At 37.7% G+C, this 21,340-nt stretch overlaps 1 protein-coding gene across 1 annotated transcript in view; it reads right to left on the bottom strand.

The window, feature by feature from the left end:
* Positions 1–19,201, bottom strand: part of qars1 (glutaminyl-tRNA synthetase 1) — a 48,599-nt gene extending 29,398 nt beyond the window's left edge. Inside the window, exons 1-8 of the mRNA XM_067394171.1 lie at positions 19,061–19,201; positions 18,743–18,893; positions 18,451–18,560; positions 17,458–17,533; positions 17,313–17,377; positions 17,166–17,219; positions 16,601–16,661; positions 14,201–14,272 (exon numbers count right to left, since the gene is read on the bottom strand). Of these exons, the coding sequence (XP_067250272.1) occupies positions 14,201–14,272; positions 16,601–16,661; positions 17,166–17,219; positions 17,313–17,377; positions 17,458–17,533; positions 18,451–18,560; positions 18,743–18,893; positions 19,061–19,171 (700 nt within the window). The 5' untranslated portion in view covers positions 19,172–19,201. The remainder of the gene's footprint in view (positions 1–14,200; positions 14,273–16,600; positions 16,662–17,165; positions 17,220–17,312; positions 17,378–17,457; positions 17,534–18,450; positions 18,561–18,742; positions 18,894–19,060) is intronic.
* Between the last annotated feature and the right edge of the window lie 2,139 nt (positions 19,202–21,340).

Below are 21,340 nucleotides of genomic sequence, written 5' to 3'. Positions count from 1 at the left end.
ATTGTACAGTTCAGTCAAACATAAAGCACTAGTTATTTAAAAAAAAAAAAAAAAATTAGGTCACCATTTACGCTTGTATGTGGGTTTTACAAATATTTAACGAATGAAAAGGATTTTAAAGAGCTTGTGACAAAACCTCCTAACTCCATTGGATCCTCAAACTATCAATCAAACCTCATTAATCTGCCTCACCTCCTGAATAAAGTGTGCACGCAGTTTGGACATCTCTGTGCAATGCAAAGGTAAATAAAGATCTGATGTTTGAAAAAAAAAAAATTGTAAAGCGTTTTCTTTACTCAAAAAACCATATGTTTATAAAGTTTAATGTTTTACGTATTTAAAGAGCGGAGAAAAGTCTGATATGTCCCGTCTAGTTGTAGCCAATATGCTATATAAGGATGTAACGTAACGTTTATTATTATCAAATTTAATATAGCACAATTCGACTTGCTCTGGAACAAATAATAGATCAATAAGACCAAAGACTGCCCGTTCTATGTACTCAAATTGAATTATGTCTCGTGTTTAACCACTATAAGAGCCAGCGGCAAATCCCCGAGGCACTGGCCGAGATGAAGCTGTTCTCTGCGGTTACAGAAGCACTGAACGGCCGCTGACGCACTCGAGATCGCATCTCCGAAAACGTCAAAACAAATTGTAAAATAGGCGCTATTATTAAATATGAGTCACATATTTCAGGTCTAAACAACTACATTCTCGCTTAAAAAACTATTAAAACTACAGTTCGTGGTACAAGAACTAGTATTTGTAAAAATTTCGGCCGCCATGACGGTCACTTCAAGCGGAGTGATAGAAACGGTGAAAAGGCAGTAGGAGTGCTGTTATCACAGAAATATCGCATGGCTATCAGCCAATCAGATTCGAGAACCAGACAGAACTGTTGTATAAATATATATATATATATATATATATATATATATATATATATATATATATATATATATATATATATATGTGTGTGTGTGTGTGTCACACATTTATACTGATTTATACTTCAGCGTCAGACCTACGCCGGAGCCTCTGCGCCGTAGGCTATGCGTCCGTTTTCATTTATACTTCTGCGTCGTTGTCCGCGTCGACGTACATGCAGACCACTAGGAGGCAGTGTCCGTGGTCATGCTGAGTATCAAAACAAAAGCCGAAGAAGAAGCAGCTTGTCATGTACGTTGTCAGAGAAGCTTACAAACAGAAACGGCAGAGAAGCGGAAAAAAATGTAATGACTTTTGTTGCAGTTTGTCTGTATGTGTCCTCTGAAACAGAGTATTTTTTCATTTATAGTGAAGTTGAAAGTGCTCGCTCTTCTCTGAGTGCCCCGCGCCAGTTTTTTGACCCGAGGGAGGGGTTCTAGCAGACCAATCAGAGCGCTTGCGTTACATTTTTGAAGAGGTGCACGTCAGGCTACGCCGTAGCTATGACGTACACTGGACGCAGAAGTATAAATCAACCTTTACAGTTGAATGTTTAAAGTGGCAAGGTTTAAATGAGTTTAGATTAAACACATATAGCAACGTGAGATGTTCAGGTCTCACCTGCGCTCGCGCGCTATCAACACCCGGGTGATGATGGCGTGAATGCAGGGCCGCATTAAGACTACAAGGGGCCCCTGGGCTTTACCTCTTGAGGGGGCCCTTCATCCACCAGCACTATTACCTACATTCAGGGGTTAAATTGGGCCGGGGCCGTCTGGGGCTGAGCCCCGGCACATAGACATACACTTGTCCGGGACTGCAGGACAAGTGGATTTTTTGAAGTGAAAGAGAATTTTACTTGCCTGACCAGATAAGTAGCTTGATTAAAATGTCAATAACAACCAAAACGCGAGAATGATTAATCTAGCTTAAGTGGCGACTGATAGTGGATGTACTGGCGGTGATATTGCGCTGTTGAGGATCACGTAACCTCTTGAGGAGAATTCAAAACAAATGACCTCTGCTCACACAAAGAAACTCAGTTATCATGTTGCAATAAAAATTCAATGGGGTTTAGCTTGCTATTTACGACATATGATAAAGTTAAGCATCACACGACCGAAAGTGCTGAATTCCTGAATATCACCTCGATTGAAATGGACACTAATTTCATACAACAGTTCAATAAACAAGTAGTTAATATCAATCACTTACGTTTTAGATGCAATAAGCCTGTTTTTTGTTCTATTGTAGCAGCGAAAATAGTTCCAAACAAAGCAGAACCAGGACATCTCGCAGCTGCGTTCAGCAGTTTAGAATGATTCAGCGTTTTGAACGAATCGGTTGAGTGAAGATTCAATCGCCCATTCATAAACAACTGCTACATTCTTGATTCAGAGTGAATCGTTTGAATAAATGACTCAGTGGCTCACTCATTAAGACGGCCACTTGCCGCCATCTACTGGCAGTTTAATTTCATGTTTAAAAGTATAAATTTCCCACCAGCATTTCTTATTTGTTTATTCAAAAATATTTAAAGAATCTCATAACATTATTGAACGCAGTTGTACTTTTTCAGTGTAAATTATTTAATTTGGTAACAGCCCTATAGTGTCTTACTATTTTAATTTATCAAATGTAAGAATATGAAATAAAAGATAAAAGATTTGAATAATAATAAAAAAAAAAATTTTCCCAGACAAGCTACTTTTTTTACTCTGACAAGTAAATGACCAATTTAGTTGTGCAAATGACAAGCACAAAACAAGGCCTAATGTCGAGCACTGTATTTTGTATTTATATTCTGTCCTTTAATGGTAGCATCACTCTTATATTTGATACTGACACAAAGGAGAAGGCACAGGCCTACAGAAATATTTTATTGTCATCAGATGTAGCTTTCACACTACCAGCATCTATAGAATGATTTTGATCAGCATTTTATTGTTCATAGCAGAGGGCTCTCTCAACTTCCTATATTTTAGTTTGTCAAATTATACGATTTTGTAGTCTGCATACACATGCACCCCTCGAAAGCCTAAAACCACAGAGCCCCCCCACATAACAAATCCCAATTTAACCCCTGCCTACATTCACTCAATCTTCTTAATTACAAAGTGCAAGTTATCAGCCTTTTATTTTGCATGAATAATTGCCATTACCAAAACATCTGAATCTATAGGTCTGTTATAAAATACAAATATCACTGCATGAACTACATATTGGCTGTGACGACCCGGAGTGTCCTCCCTACCTGTTGGTGGCAGACTGCGGGAGTTCTGTGTCGCTTCTGATTGATTAATTAATTAATAGTGATCAGGGGTGTAGAATATATAAGGACTCAGGGTTGTTTATTGAGGTTAGCTCTCTTGGTGGGGTGGTTCTCCCAGGAGTTGCTCTTGACATCGCTCTCTTTCGTTAGTTATACATTTCTTATATCTTGTAGCTTTAAGACTTAGTTATTGTTGTTTTTGTTATTTCCTTTGTTATTTTTTTCCCCCCTAGACTTATGTTTGTTATTTGTGATTATTGTTATGTTTGTTAAATCAATAAATTAATTTATATTGATTGCACGGTGGTGTGTCATCCCTTTTTTATGTTGTGGCTTGAAACGAGCTGGCCGTAACATAAAATTGGGGGCTCGTCCCGAATTGCTACATGTATAAGTAAGTATATGATGTTTTCAGTGTTCACCTGTGTAAATGAGCAGACTTCAGTTATTTAGAGTGTTCTCAGCTGGGTTGTAAGTAATCCTTCCATCGGGACACTATTTGTTATTTTTGTTTGTTATTTTGCCTTTCTTATTTTTAAGGGTTATTCTGGGCGGAGGTTTTAAATCTCTGTCGGGGGTACGCTTCGGGCTTTTGGTTTAAATGTACCAGTTGTCCCAGAGTTTAGCGTTTAAATGCCGCCTCGAGCCCGGTACACCTTTGAAGACTAGGTAGGATTAGTTAGTTTCATTTAGCGTGTAGTTAGTCTCTCATTTTCATTTAAGGTGACATTGTTTGCCGTTTTCTGCGTCCGTGTTGTTTGTAATGCCGGCCAGTATGAAGATGTTGTGGGGAACGACTTGTGGTAAGTTTGCATTGCATCTATCTTGTAACTGGGCGGGGTTTGCAATTTGAGCGTGTTATGCTACGACGGTCCCTGGCGAAGAGGCTTATGGGATTTGTAGTTTCAACGTTGTAGTTTATAGTGGCATTCTCACATGTGTTTTGTTTGTTAGCCTAACTTCTAACGTACTAAAAATGCCTTCGGTAGTCGAAGATTTCTTCGCGTTTCCTTCAGAAATATTACTGGAGAGATGCACAAAGGAAGAATTGTTGCAGATTGCAGAGCGTTTTGGCGTGGAGGTGACAAGTAACGACAAGAAGCTTAGAGAAACGCTGATGAACACGGTGAGAAGCGCGCTTTTCGAACAGGGCGTTTTAGAGGTAAGAGCTGAAGTTATTAACCCTGAAGAGTCTTTAACGTCTCCTCTTTTTGATACTGACAGAAATGTAAAGTTTAGTGAGATGTCTTTGCAAGAAAAGCAGCTATGTGTTGATGTGGAGAAGCTTCGTGCAGAGCGTGACGTTTGTGCTTTGAAAGAGAAAGAGTTGGAGAGAGATGTTGAGGTGAAGAGATTACAACAACAGTTAGAGATGTGAAAATTGGAGTTGCAGTTTGAAAAAGAAAGGGAAGAAAGACAGTTTCAGTTGAGAAAGCTCGAATTAGAAATGACTGTAAAAACAGTTGAAACTCCACTTTCTGTGTCCTCTAATGAATCCGTCTCTGCTGCACCTGCTTTTGATGTTTTTAAACACATGAGAATGGTACCGCCGTTTTCTGAGAGGGAGGTAGAGAAATATTTTTCTCATTTTTAACGTGTCGCAGAGTCGCTGAAATGGCCTAGGGAATTTTGGACATTATTGTTGCAATGCGTGTTAACAGGGAGAGCACAGGAAGTTTATTCAGCGCTGACTGTTGAGCAAAGTGGTGACTACGAAATTGTTAAATCTGCATTGTTGCAAGCATATGAATTAGCACCTGAGGCATATCGTCAGAGATTTAGAAGTTTCTTTAAACCTGAGAAGTGCACTTATCTTGAATTTGCCAGAGAAAAAGAAAACATGTTTGATCGTTGGTGTACCTCGATGAAAGGAACCACTAAAGAACAGCTTAGAGAACTGATTCTTTTGGAAGAGTTTAAACATTGTATGCTGAATACTGTCGCTATGTATTTAAATGAGCATAAGGTGAGTAAATTGTCCGATGCTGCTCTCATGGCCGACGAATTTGTTCTTACTCACCGAAGTACGACTAGCCATTTAAATGACTTGCATAAACCTAAGATGAGTGTCTTTGGTAAGAGCAAAGCGACTGTAGTACGTCAGAATGTTGTTTCTAGTTCTTCCACTGATCATGCTGTTGCTAATACACGCATAAAAGGTGAGATTGTCTGCTTTTATTGTAAAAAGGTGGGGCATAAAATTTCTGATTGTGCTGTTCTTAAAAAAAAAGGAGAGAGCTGCTAAAACTGTCGGCTTAATTTCTACATCATGTGAGAACCACAGTCTTGCCCAATCTGTGAAAATACAGCCTAAGCAGAGGGATATCTCTGAGTTGGAGATTGATGTTAAGTGTCATAATGATTATGCACCATTTCTTACAGAGGGGACTGTGTCTTTGCCTGGCTTTGAGAAGACTGTTCCTGTTTGTATCCTTCGAGATACTGGGGCTGCGCAGTCCTTTTTATTGGAAGGACTTCTGCCTTTGTCTGATAGTACTGCTACTGGAACTCATGTACTAGTTAGAGGGTTTGAGATGGGGTTTATGGAAGTTCCTTTACACCGCATACATCTCTCCTCAAAAGTGGTGTCAGGTAATGTTGTTGTTGGAGTTCGTGCTGTGCTTCCTGTTCCTGGTGTCACCTTTATACTAGGTAATGATCTAGCAGGAGGAAATGTGTGGCAAAAGTCTGACGGTGGAGTTCAAGCTATAATGGTTCCTGATGTAGACAAAATGGACGTCTCCCCTGACCGTCCTAATTTATTTCCTGCATGTGCCATAACTCGAGCCAAGGCTAAGAAAATGATATCTGATGAAAAGGAAAGTATTCTTAGTGATACTTTTATTTCCTCTGTGAATTCTTCCCAACCAGACCATAATACGGTGTGCACTGATAATGAAGATGTGATTCCTGTGTCTGAGTTGCCATCTGTTGTTGACAATGTGGAAAAATCTCGTTCTAAGCCTGAAAGTCCATTTTACTTTGATAATGCTAATGCTTGTTCTTTATCTCCACTGTATAGTGTAACTCGAGATGAATTAATCAAAGAACAGCAGTCGGATTGTACCCTCCAAGATCTTTTTTCTTCAGTGAAGGAAGGAAGTGGTGATCAGAATTCATTTCCTGTCTACTTTCTTCGAGATGGATTGCTCTGTAGACAACAACCTATGAGTTCTGATATTTTAAAATCAACCCTAGAATTCAAATTGTGGTTCCTGTTACTTTTCGTCAAGCTGTCCTGCAGTTATCTCATGAAGGGGTAGCTGGTCATATGGGTGTACGAAAGACCTATGACAGAATTTTGAGAAAATTCTATTGGCCAAGAATCAAGCGAGATGTAATCAGTTATATACGGTCTTGTCATACATGTCAAATGACTGGGAAGCCAAACCAGAAAATTCCGCTGGCTCCGTTACAGCCTATTGCTGCTGTTACAACTCCCTTCGAACATTTGATCGTCGATTGTGTTGGTCCTTTACCGCGATCTAAAGCTGGACATGCTTATCTATTGATGGTAATGTGTCAGTCCACACGCTATCCTGCAGCCTATCCCCTGAGATCAATTACTACCAAATCGGTTTTAAAAGCTCTAACAAGTTTCATGTCTATCTTTGGCATTCCGAAAAATATTCAGTCTGATCAGGGCTCGAACTTCATGTCTCGACATTTCTCTAAGGTCATGAGACAACTTAAAGTAACACATAACATCTCAAGTGCCTATCATCCTCAGAGTCAGGGGGCGCTAGAGAGATTCCATCAGACCCTGAAGTCACTATTGAGATCTTATTGTGTTGAACTCGACTGTGACTGGGAAGAGGGACTTCCTTGGATGTTATTAGCAATCCGTGAAGTCGTACAAGAGAGCATAGGTTTCAATCCTAATGAATTGGTGTTCGGACACACTGTCAGGGGCCCTATTGCTGAATGGAAGACCTCTGACCCGCCAGAGAATGTTTTAGACTATGTAAGTAGCTTTCGTTATCGACTCTATGAAGCTAGAGCTATTGCCTAAAGAAAACTAGGTAAGTCTCAGGGGAAGATGCAGAGATTGTTTGACCGGAAGGTTAAGTCTAGAGAATTTCAGGTAGGTGACCAAGTGTTGGCTTTATTACCCATTTTGACTAGTCCTTTCCAAGCTAGGTTTACTGGACCCTATACAATCATAAAATGTATCCCTAATAACAACTATCTGTTAGACACGCCTGATCGCCGAAAGAAGGTACAGGTTTGTCATGTTAACTTATTAAAACCTTATGTGACTCCTGTGACTTCTCTTTCTGTTGATGTTGTGTCTACCCCTGCAATTGCTGACCAGAGCACTTCAGAGAAATTTGAACAGATGGTGGGACAGTCGGGTTCAGTAGCTATGGAAGAGATGATTGGTCCTTCTCGGGGAATAGTGGAGGGACGACTTAAAAATTCTGACATTTTTTGTAATTTGACTTGCCATTTGTCTCATTTGTCCAAATCGGAGCAGACTGACATAATGAAATTGGTAAGTTCTTTCCCATCTCTTTTTTTCAGATGTCCCTATTCGAACTCATATCATCGAGCATGATATTGATGTCGGTACAGCTCAACCGGTAAAGCAACATGCTTATCGAGTAAATCCTATAAAACGAGAATTGCTCCAGAAGGAGGTTGATTATTTACTCGCTCATCATCTGGCAGAACCCAGTTTTAGTTCTTGGAGTTCACCATGTATTTTAGTGAATAAACCTGATAATACATATCGTTTTTGCACTGACTACAGGAAGCTCAATTCTCTGACAAAACCTGATTGCTATCCCTTACCTAGAATTGATGATTGCGTTGATCGTGTTGGCTCCGCAGAATTCGTCAGTAAGTTCGACCTTCTAAAAGGTTATTGGCAAGTGCAGTTAACATCCCGTGCTAAGGAATTGTCTGCTTTTGTTACACCGGACAGCTTCCTGCAATACACCGTTATGCCTTTTGGGGTCCGAAATGCTCCCGCCACATTTCAGCGGTTGGTAAATAGAGTACTATCTGGGTTGTCAGGGTGCGAGGCATACTTGGATGATGTTGTTTTGTTTAGTTCTTCTTGGTCCAAACACCTTGACCAAATTAGAGAGCTTTTTGTATGTCTGGCCGAAGCCAATTTAACCATTAATCTTGCTAAATGCGAGTTCGGAAAAGCCACCGTGACCTATCTGGGTAAGGTGGTTGGTCGGGGTTGTGTGAAACCAATTGACGCTAAGGTTGATGCTATTGTTAAGTTCCCTATGCCTGCTACCCGTCGTGAACTCCGTCGATTCTTGGGAATGGTAGGCTACTACAGAGTGTTTTGTCAGAATTTTGCTAGTGTTGTTACCCCTTTGACTGACTTGAGTCCAAAGAAACCATTTAAGTGGTCAAAACAGTGCCAGTGTGCTTTTGATAATGCTAAAGCCCTTTTAGCCAATGCACCTGTACTTGCTACACCTGATTTTAAGAGGTCTTTTCTCCTTGCAGTAGATGCCAGTGCTTATGGTGCTGGTGCTGTTCTTTTACAGGAAGATGCTGATGGAATTGAACATCCGGTTAGCTATTTCTCAAAAAAATGTAACCGCCATCAGCAGGCTTATTCTACAATCGAAAAAGAGGCCTTGGCCCTGGTGTTGGCTGTACAACATTTTGAGGTCTACTTGAGCTCCATTTGTGGCCCCATCATAGTGTATACCGACCACAACCCTTTAACTTTCTTGGACCGAATGCGGGGTAAAAACCAAAGAATCATGAGGTGGAGTCTTATCTTACAACCTTTCCATCTACAGATTAAGCACATACGCGGCAAGGATAATCTAATTGCCGATGCTCTCTCACGTGTTTAAAGGTGTTTTTGCGTGGTATTGGCTGTGCCCTTCTCTTTTCTTCCTTTTCTCTGTCTCTCTTTGATGTCCTAGGGCCCAGGAGATCCAAGAGTGAATTGGAACAGGATTGCAGAGATGAGTATCAGTGGCCTTCATTTTTTTTTTTTTTTAATTTGTGATTTTTTTTTTTGTTTTGTTTTTGTTTAAATTTTTGTCGGTTCTTTAGGGAACCTCTTTTTGGAGTGGGAGGTGTGACGACCCAGAGTGTCCTCCCTACCTGTTGGTGGCAGACTGCAGGAGTTCTGTGTCGCTTCTGATTGATTAATTAATTAATAGTGATCAGGGGTGTAGAATATATAAGGACTCAGGGTTGTTTATTGAGGTTAGCTCTCTTGGTGGGGTAGTTCTCCCAGGAGTTGCTCTTGACATCCCTCTCTTTCGTTAGTTATACATTTCTTATATCTTGTAGCTTTAAGACTTAGTTATTGTTGTTTTTGTTATTTCCTTTGTTACTTTTTTTTCCCCCTAGACTTATGTTTGTTATTTGTGATTATTGTTATGTTTGTTAAATCAATAAATTAATTTATATTGATTGCACGGTGGTGTGTCATCCCTTTTTTATGTTGTGGCTTGAAACGAGCTGGCCGTAACATTGGCACATAGTCTGAACTATTTGTACAGGCTACTCATTTTCGAAGGCTGCATCCTCCAGAGGTCGCATTTGAAGGCTGTATACTTCATTGAGGCCGGCTCATTTAAGAAAAACAAGCGTTGAAAGAAAGAAAAAACAGCATTTTGCACCTCACGAGGAATAACCATCAATTTTATTATGGTTACTTTTCTTAAATAAGACATCCTTAATGATGTATGCAGTCTTCAAATGCGAGCTCCGGAGGACGCAGCCTCTGAAACGAGACGCAGATTCGAACAGTAACAAAGGCGCCAGTTTTACCATTTCAATTCCAGCGTGAGTCCTTGTCTTTTGGAAGTGCATGCAAAGTGGATTTGCTTTCACACCGTAAAGATGTCATGTCAACATGTCAACAACACAAACCAAACTCTTCCAGTCTCAGCTTTTTGAAGTCTCAGTTTTCCAGTCTCAGTGTTTGAAGGCGGGTCAAAATAGATGTTGTTCGCGAGCAACAGGCTGCCATTACGCAAATTTTTACATTGTTATGTAGGTTTGTAACAGAAAGTGAGACTGGAATTGCTGAAGACTCATTTTAGCAGTTCAGAATCAATTCATTCTTTAAGGCAAAAATTTCTTTTTTATCCTGCACTTTGGTCTTTAAAACAATGTGACAAAAACACACGCAAGTTCGACCCAAATGTTTAATGTCATGATTGTTACCATCGATTTGCATTAGTTTATATCCAGCTGGTCGCTTTTATCGATTCGTTATGCAGCAAAGTTGCATAATTAAAACTAGTGTCATGAGAAAGCAAACTGTATCGTTATGCAGCAGACATATATAAAGAAATCAGAAATGCATTCGATTTCAGTTCTCTTTTATCATCACTGTAATACAATACAAATCTTATTTAAATAATAATCAGTGTTCTAAAATGGAAGCAAATAATGTATACATACATACAATATGTGTCTAATGTCAATGCTATGGCCTTTGCGTAGATATTTAAAGATGGTCATCTTTAAGCACGACTTATAAGCATGATTTATATGAAATGGTAAGACTTTATAATAAGATTCCATCTGTAAGGTTAATAAACATATTGTTCATTGTTAATTTCAACATTTCAACATTTTACCTCATTGAACGTTTTCAGAGACTGTATTTTTGCATGATTTGTATTTTTATTGGACTACTGACGACATGACATGGCGTTCTAAAGCCATGAAACAGTTCAGCTAAGTTAAAAAAAGTTTTAAAAAGCGTCTCGAGACCTTGCGGTTTCCCCTATTCCACTGCCCGCGTCTCGCGTTTTTCAAAGCAAAAATGCATTGTGTACACACACAGGCAGCGCCACTGGGTCTGTCTGTGTTGTCCAGATACTGATACTTAGTTGCTTGCTGCTAGACGCGGCGCGTCATAATGAACTTCACGCGCAGAACAGCACATGTATTCAAATCAAAGCGATGTTAAAGCGACAGTCATCACATTATAAAATGCGGTTATATTTTTTCTGGCATCACCGGGGCCCTCCCTCAGCCCGGGGCCCTGGGCTTAAGCCCAGGTAAGCCTGTGCATTAATGCGGCCCAGCAAGAATGACATACGGCTCATTCATTGAACATTTGTTTATAGTGATTATGGTAGTTTGCTCCGCATCTGATTTTCTATAACCAAACCAGTTCCAAATTGTGGAGGTAGCTCCTGGCGTAACAACAAGCTGCTCCTCACCCTCACGTCTGCCTTCCGTCATGCTTGTTTTAACTTTGCACGTGAACAGTGAAATGGTCGCGCATGAAACTACATCAACAACTAGACTTATCGCAATTATCATGAGACAACAAATTTTTATCGTGAGGAGAATTTAACGGTATTTATCGCAAACGATAATATCGCCCATCCCTATATTGAGGCTCCGTACAGTCTAAGGGTGCTTCTCAATATTCATATGGATGCTTCCTCTTTCCTCCATCCTTTAGCCTGTTACCTGGAAAACGATCAAAGTTAGCCATCTTGAAAGACATCTCAATTCTCTAATTGCACTGTAAAGAGGTGAAGAACGAGGAGTGAGAAAGCTTCCAGAGGAGCTATGAGCGAGGATGCACAGAAGTATCCTATACGGAAGTCAAAAACCTGACACGTATAAATTCTCCTCCCCCTTTACTTCTGTCACAATTTTCATTTATGTTTTACCTTTGCAGTTTAAATAAACCATACATCTCAAGTATTTCAAAAGGGCTTCTTGATTCATAATTATTAGGGGTGTAATGATGCATTCATTATAGTGAGATATAAAAATGCAACAATATATATCGCTGCTGTAAACGATATGATTCGAGATACAGGAGGTAGATTTATCCAAGACTCAGCTTACTGAATTTATAAGGTATAATTCACCCAAAAATATAAATTCTGTCATCATGTATTCACTCTCATGTCCTTTTAAACCTATAAGATTTTCATTCAACTTTCAAACACAAATTAAGATCTTTTCCTGAGAGATTTCCGTCCCTCCATTTAAAGTCCATTCCTCTAAAATTTAAATGATCCAAAAAATATAATAATGTCAAAATCATTACTACATTAAAAATAATCAATTGAGTGGTCTAATCTAGATCCAAGTCTTCAGAAGAGACACTATGGCTTTATATGATGAACAGATTTACAACACCAATATACTGAAAATACAGACATTCGAATGCTTGCTTGACATGCAAAAGCATGTGAGTAAATGCAAAATGTACATTTTTGGATAAACTAACCATTTACAGTTTGGGAATAGTCATTTTGACATGCTTTCTTGCAATTAGAAATGATCATCTGAAGCGCATACACACTGGAATGGCAGTCCTCAAAGTGAAAGCGCAAACATCATTTAAATCACCATATCACTTTAGGCTAATTTTAGTAGTATGATTATTCAAGCATTTTAGATAGTTTATTCTTATATGTAAAATGTATTAATAGCAGGAGATGCAGGACATAGAAAGCAATGGTCTGTGCATGCCAGGCTTGTCTGTGTAAGAGATCCAATGAATGCCTGCATTGAAAGCGTGAGTAAGCGCAAAAAAAGAAAGTTTACTGAGTTTCAGTGACATTACTACATTATACAACTATATACAATGTTGAATATAATGTATAATAATGCAATGGGGGAATATTTGTGGATCCTGATAATAATAAAACAACAACAATAATAATAATAATAATAATAATAATAATAATAATAATAAAGAATCTATATTTTGGCAAAAAATATTGTGATAGTATCATGAGTTCGGTATCATGACTTGTATCGAATCGAGTGTATCATTATGTTTGTTTGTTCGTTTATGATTTAATGCCATGCGAGCTACCTCGGCTATATTCATCTTGAGAATGAGATTTTTTTTTTTTTTTTTAAGAAAAAATAAGAATAAATTAAAAAGGTTTGCCATAAAAAGGTTTTTAAAATTGATCTTAGATAAAAATTCTAAAACTAAATCAGGCCTTACTTCATTAAAAATCTTTTCATAAAAGTCAACAGAAAAATAAAGAGTTCTAATAGATTTCAAACTATCACAATCCATCAAAATATGCCTAAAGCCACGCACACACTTAACGACTGTAAGGCCGATTATGAATGTAAATTGATACTTATGACTGATCGCGCTCAAACACGTCCAGTCAGAGCCAGTTGCGTTCAGTCTGCGATTACAGTCGGTGTTCAAATTCCATGTGTAAGTATATAAATCTGCTTCAGTCGCAGGACACAATCGCTTGTATGTTGAGCACAGTCTTAGAATGTTTAGCTAGTCGTTAAATGTGTGCCCGGCTTAAGTGATAGGATCTTCACCCATTAACAGAAACACATGGGATAGTCTGGAGTGCCCTATTCGACTGCGTGTGTAGATAATATGATCCCAGCGATTTGGACACAATGTTTTGCACCAACTACAGTATTGATTTTGTAAAGTTTGTTTGTTGTACATTTATCCCATTCAGCTTGCCATTTCTTACAAATGTAAATATTTATAATAGTTCTGAGGTCTGACAGTGGAACTGGGCATTTTTTTGTGCTCTGAAGATGAAGCTTCCTTAGCCGCCGCATCAGCTTGTTCATTCCCTGTAATATCACAATGCCCTGGTACCCAACAAAAAATGATTTTAAAATTCTGTGCCTCCAAGGACTGCAAACTATTTAAAATTTCCACAAATGCTGGGTGTTCAGATTTTGAAGATGCCAGAGTCTGAAGACAAGATTTTGAGTCTGTCATTAATAGGAAATTTCGCTGCTGAGAAGTTGAGTGTATCATTACACGCCTAATATTTATTATGAATTTCTTAAACCAAATTTCAACAACATATGGGCAGATCCTTTGTGTGCAGCTAATTAGCTTTGAAGTAATGCTCAAGTAATCAAGAATGTACAAATAAGCTTTCCTTGGATTTCTTGTCCTAAGAGGGATGGAGTTAGAAAGCAAGAAAAAGAAGCGAGGAAAGAATGCGAGGATGTACAAATAAGGAATGAGAAGCACCCTATGTAGCTGCCTGGACACAGACATGTCAACATTTTCACCTGGCTTATGAAACTTCAGGGCCTCTCCTCTCAGCTGCTCCATCAATGATTTCCTCTCCGTTTTTCCTTCACCTACAGAGAAAGACAGAAATATAAAATAGGCATTCAGACATTATCCCTCCTTTAAAGGGATAGTTCATTCAAAAATTAAAAAGAAAGAAAAAAAAAAAAAGATATTCTAAGAAATCATTTTGTTGTCCATACAATCCAGTCTATGGTCACCAAAACTTTGGTTACAGAAGAAAAGCTCGTGCAGGTTTGGAATGATATGACGGTAAATAAATTATTCAATTTTCATTTTTGGGTGAACTATCCCTTTAATGCAAGTTCATGTGATTATTTTTGCCTATTTTACCAGGCAAATAAGAAAACACCACAAATCAACAAGGCACATAACTGGAGGTATCTTTTTTGTCCATAGCACAAATGGTGTTACCAAAGCTTAAAAATTGAAGTTAGAATCAGTTTAATCAGTATAATTTGAATAAACCATACTATATGAAAAAGAGTGAGCATACTTTGACAAAAAGTTCTAGTTGAGCTAATTTTTTCTCTAGATTTCTTCAGTACTTTAGTAACATTAAGTTTTTTTTTTTCCAGGTACGGTAGGTCTATTGGCCCCGCTTTATATTAAGTGGCCTTAACAATGTACTTACATTTAAATGAATCGTTTGATACAATGCACTTATTGTGTACATACATGTTTTTACATTGTACTTATTTTAAAAACACCTGCATGTAATTACATCTGTAATTAATTTCTGTAATTACATTTATAATTACACTGTTGACCCATCCCTTACACCTTACCCCTACCCTTAAACCAACCCATACCACCAAAGCTTTCCCTAACCTTACTCGTATCCCACCTCAATAGCAGCAAAAGTATATTATATATATATATATATATATATATATATATATATATATATATATATATATATATATATATATATATATATATATATATATATATATATATATATATATATATATATATATATAAAAAAATTCAAAAATCTCACTGGATTATTACAATTAATGGCAAAATGAATGTTTGCACAGTACTATAATATTTTATATATATATATATATATATATATACACACACACACAACAACTACCAGTTTGCATTATCAAGCAGCTGTTTTAGTTCAAACTGTTTTTGTACAGCTAAAATAACTAGAAGTGACTGATATTGGAAGCACATTCAAGCTGTGCAATCCCTCCCCTCCAACAACCTGCCACTTATGAGATCACAGCAATTAGCAAACAACATTGAACCAATCAATTTCCTTTGGAAGTCCCAACCTAAACTCTCTCATGCAGCCGTTTCACTCAGATATACATCACAACAGACAAGAAAAAATTAGGGATGCACAGAAATGAAAATTCTGGGCCAAAAACGAGGATTCTGGATGCACTTGGCCGAACACCAGAACTGAAAATTACTTTTTTTTAATTATTCATTTCTAGTTTTAATTTTTGTTTTGTTTTGTTTGTATAATTGTATTAATACTAGACTATTTAATTAAATTCAATAATTTTATTGAATCTGAATAATTAAAAAAAAAAAAAAAATACAAGCCAACAAAATAAGCCTAACATTTTATTTAAAGTAAAACACCAAAAATTGGACAGAATATATATTAAAATAATATTAAATATTAGTATATTATTCTTCATTCAGTTCTATGCAACAGAATAAGGTTTAACAGATTTATTTTTTGACCAATAACCAAAATAAAGCATAGTCCTACAAAGCTATTATTAGCAGAGCATGTGAGCAGATCATAGCTTAGAGTGGATCAGTGAACGAGAGGGTAGCATTATTTTACGAGTGTTGCCCAGCACGGCTGTACCACACCATATTACAGCACATTATAGGGCTATTGCAAACAGAAACAAGTCTACTACAGAAAAATTTCAAGTTGGCACATTATTTGAGCAGACTTTTCCAGTGAGCGTGAGCAGTACACAAGTGGAACGTTCTTTTGGGCCATGAACAACTGCGCAGGGAGTGGAACATCGAGCAGAGCAAACTGACTTACCTGCTTGGCCAGAGTCACTTTGTGACTCTTCGTTGTGCATCTTCGGAAGCGCTGCCGCTCACAAAATTGCAAAAAAATGCTGTGCGAGAGTGAAACCTGAGTGCTGAAAACTGAGGGACGGTGTGCCATATATATTTGGCTCATATATCCTTTTTTTTTTTTTTTTTTTTAATTTCGCCAACTGAAATTTCGGTGCATCCCTAGAAAAAACTATAACAATTTCCGTTTCATGGTGACTTTAAGCAGTTTACATACCGCAAAATACACGATTATATCAAAATCTCTATCAATAGAAACTTCATATCATCAAGTGCATGAGAAAAATGTCTGATAGCTTTCTGCGTCCTACCGTTTACTTCAGAAACCTGCTCAATCTTCACATCTTTCTCTGCAGCTTTGGTTTTGGCTGCCTGTGATGAAAGAAAAAAGACGGCAGCACATTTCACAGCTGCATAGTTGACATAACTAGAGAATTATCTGTAATGTGTTTTACACCAACATAGTGCCAGTGCTGGTGTCAGAGATTGTGCCAAATATTGCTTGTTCTGTGCGTTTCCACAGAAGAAAAGGCTGTTAAAGCCATTTGTCTCGTACAAAAACAACAACCACAACAATGAAACATATTATAATTATACATATTATAATTAATGGAGTTATCTACAAAGGAAGCACCTGATTAGATGCAATATGATGCAACATACATTCAGCTGGCAGACACCAATTCCTATTTTTGTCATTTTTGTGATGTAGTAATTTTGGACTGCTGCAATATAACCTGCCCACATAAATACAGTAACATAATTGTGAAAAATGTTATGAGAGAGAACCCTCTGCTGTGCACCAGATCCTCACAGCACTGTTTCAGTGGAAAAGGGGTGCCACAACAAAACAGAGACCATAAAAAAAAAATATACCTTGGGCTTTTTCTCCAGATCTGCCTCTGTTTTTGGACCCAGAAGGTGCAGTACCTAAGAAACCAACAGAAATATTCAGTGCATGTAAATCAACAATGATTTGGACAGATTAAAGCAAGGTAGTAAAACTGTCACACTTGCACAAACCTGCATATCTACTTCATTCTTGACAATCTTTCCATCAGCCCATTTGAGAGCGGCTCTAGCCTCACCTAAAGAGCACAAACAGAACCTATTCCTCACCAGCACAATTCATGACTGTACTCATATGACATATGACATGCTGCCTCACCCATGATTATTCCCATGTTGAAGCGGTATCTCTCTGCCAGCAGCTGATCTTTGTGTTTCTTGATAATCAATTCCACCTGTGGAAGAGTTAATAGGTCAATGGCAGATAAGGATTCTTAAAGATCTAATTGAAAACTATGAAATCTAGCATAATTTGCTAACTTGCTTAAATAAAAGAAAGGAAACAATTTCAATGCTTGGCCTCTAAATAAATAAATTAAAAAAAAAATATATATATATATATATATATATATATATATATATATATATATATATATATATATATATATATATATATATATATATAGAGAGAGAGAGAGAGAGAGAGAGAGAGAGAGAGAGAGAGAGAGAGAGAGAATAGAGAACAGGTACAAACAAACCACTTGATATGTCTGCACTTTAATTGGGAAATCCTCCCTATACTTAAAAACCACAGAAAAGTTAAGAGTAATCACATATACTTTAGATGTACCACATACATTTTACATTAAAAACAGTTTAATATGCTAAACAAGAAAAAAATACAGATGGACAGAATAAGAAAGCATCCTTTCATTAACTCTGGCAACAGCCAGTCTGACAGAATCATAAAGTAAAATAATATGCCATGAAATGCTGGGCATTATTGATTTTATTTACAGTTTAAAGCCAGAACAAAAGTTTAAAACAATGTTTAAAAGCATCTCAGGTGTCACCTCATGAAGGAGAGAATAAGAGACTGAAAAATTAGTAAAGCTGAAATCTAGATATAAGACACCAACTTTGAAGAGGATAAAATAGTTTTCATTAATTTTTAGATTTTTTTTTTGGTCACTGTAATACACAGTTCCCATAATTACTTTTTATACTACTATTACTATTATTCCAAAATAGTAATCACAATTGAGTAGATGTGTCCAAACATTTGATTACCATTTTTGACCTCCTCCTATAATATCTAATCTATACTCACACCGCAGAAAAACTTTTGTGAATATTTGTAAAGTGTCCTTACTGCATCCTCTATCTGCTCAGGTGTGATCACCACTCCCACCCCACAGGCAGTCTCAAACTCACGCCGATCTACATGATCCTGAGGGTGACTTTTCACAAAGTCCAACGCCGCTGAGCAAAATTATCAGCAAAAATTGTTAATAAGTGGTGTACAGCAAATTAGTGAACAGGCCTTGTTTATGAGAACTAATATCAATTACACTGATATACATATTCTTACTGAAAGACAGAACATTATGGCCACAGAGAAACAATAAAGAACAGAGTGACAGAACAATAAAGACATCAGATACCTGACAACTGCAGTTCCGTGGTTATTTTTCGTTCAATGATGTACTCTGTGAGGAAAGAAAGTCGATTCGTGTCTTTAAGTCGTGTCACCATACTGTACAACAGAGTGCCTGTAGTCTTATCAAGGCCAGCGGACCCCAGCAGCCCTTGAGCCTGAGAAACAAAAACACAACAGTAACATAAGCAATATTACAAAACTTTTTCAAGCACTCCTCGTAAATGTAATGGGTAAAAAATTGTCAGGTAAGTTCTCAAGAGGCTAATGACTTTGACAGCGCACAACAGCAATTATTTATTATGCGTATTAATTAATTATGTACCAGTTCGATGGCCTTCTTGAGTGATGATGAAAGCGTTTCATTTTTCAATGTTTCCTTAGCTTTCTGCTCACTAAGGCCAATTGACATGAAAATAGACACCGCGTCCGCCATTTCCCTTCATGCACACACGCCGGTTTACACTTCCTCCAGTGCTGGAGAAGGCGTTGCACGAACCATGATTTCTCCAATCAGATTTGCTTTCGCGCATCCTTCCACCAATCATCGATGCGCCTCCTCTGTTGACACTTAGTTGCATCAGTCGAGCATTGCCGTGTGAAGTGCAACATATTGTTAATAAGTAGATTTATTTAAACGATGTAAATGTTCTGATCTAGGCCATATAAAGGACGTCGGAATCTGTTTAGTATTCTAACTCACACTTTCAGGGGAAATGTTTTTGTTTGTTCGACTGAAAGTTATTGGAAGCTTGGTGGTGGTGACGTTGAAGTTGAGCGACCCTTTTTTTCTGCCGATTGTATCTAGGCAGGATTCATAAAAGTTGAGTTCATTTGTGTTGATCACTTCTGATTCACTTCTGTTGATAACAGAGCTTTTTTTCTTTTTTGCGATGATAAAATCTGCTCTAAACAAGATAAAGAGAAATGAGACTAGGCCTATGAGACAAAAGGCAGGCATCTATACAATATTCAAAATAAAGCCGGGGTAGAGAGAAACAGCTATGGAAGTGGAAAGGATGGCTCTGTAATATCTAGGCTTTGAATAGACACACATCCCTTAATTGTTTACTGTTCATCATATAGGGAAAAGAGAATCTGAAAACTGAGCACAGTGTGGCCTGCCAGAAACATTTGAACATGTGTTGATTCATTGTACCAAATATGACAGAGAAAGAATTCAGTTTATAGAATCATTAAGCCATGTAGGAATTAATGACCTGCCAGTAATTGGAAAAGCACAAAAGGAGTCAAAGGTTTATAATATTTTAATGTGGTATAGAAATGTTTAATTTGAGGATAAGTTCCACAGTAGTTTATCCAGAGATTACTCCATGGAAGTTAGTTTGGCCTGTTTTAGACTGATTTGTGTTAGAGGAAACAAGGAAGGCAAATCAATTCAATAATCGAATTGTGGAAAAATATGAGTATATCCAGATTTATACGGATGATGCTAAGAAACCAGAGTCAGAAGTAACAGGATTGGGGGTGGTGGTACCAGATAAAGGAATATGAATCAATAGAAGAATGTCTAATAAGTTAGGGGCATATACTGTGGAAATGCTGGCAGTGTTAATTGCCTTACGATGGGTGGAAAAGATAGAACAGGGCAAAGTTTTGATATGCTCAGATTCGTCTTCAGCTTTAGCAAGTATAAGGTCATTCTGTTCAAAAAGTCATCAAGATATTTTGTTTGAAATACAGTCAGTGACAAGAATAGTAAATCAAGGAAGACAGGTAAAATGTATATGGGTTCCAGGACATGTGGGGATAAGAGGAAAAGAAATGGCAGATAAATTAGCAAAAAGGATGTTAACAATAGGAAACATAGACATGCAATTTAAGTATTAGCAAAACAAAAAGTGTGATATGGGAGAAAATCAAAATTGGCAAGAAATGTGAGATAGAGAGGGGAAAGGGAGGCACTTATATCAAATCCAAAGGCATGTTAAAGAGACAAGAGTTGGAAGTGGCAATCGGAGAGAAGAAATGGTGATAACTAAGATTGGGACATTGTCTATTAAATAAAACACTTAAAGGTGCTCTAAATGATCCTGGGCAGAGTAACTTCCTGTTGACGTTCGAAGCGTTGTCAAACAAAACAGAGGCTAGCTAGACCAGAGATTGTATATAGGCCCTGTCCCAAATGGCGCACTTCTTGTGGATTTTAAGTGCTCGCCGAGTCTGCTCGCCGAGTCTGCGAGTCCGTAGGCCGTCCCATTCAGCATTTTAACGCTCTGAAGTGTGCTCAGCAGCGCCCCCTTTGTACCCGCATAGATGCAGGCTCCACACACTTTAACTACCCAGGAATCCTAGCAAAATGCCAATCAGACAACGGATGGGAGGAGATTTCGCTCAAGAGCAATTGATGACATGGCTGAGAAAATATTTAAGTGTAGGTATCATTACGGTTTTTATGAAGGTGTACATTTTACCAGTTGTTACCTACAGTTTATACAAACATTATGGTCATCGACCAGTGGTTGATATCTCAAACATAATAGCGTGTTGAATAATACGATCGCATTATGATTCATTAAATAAATAGAACCGAATGTCAGGGCTTTACTGAGTCATATGTAAAACTAGTATTTATATTTAAACC

Source organism: Chanodichthys erythropterus, chromosome 9 (genome assembly GCF_024489055.1).
Source record: "Chanodichthys erythropterus isolate Z2021 chromosome 9, ASM2448905v1, whole genome shotgun sequence".
NCBI lineage: Eukaryota > Metazoa > Chordata > Actinopteri > Cypriniformes > Xenocyprididae > Chanodichthys > Chanodichthys erythropterus.
Note: the sequence above shows the minus strand (reverse complement) of the source record. Positions and strands in the feature narration are given on the sequence as shown.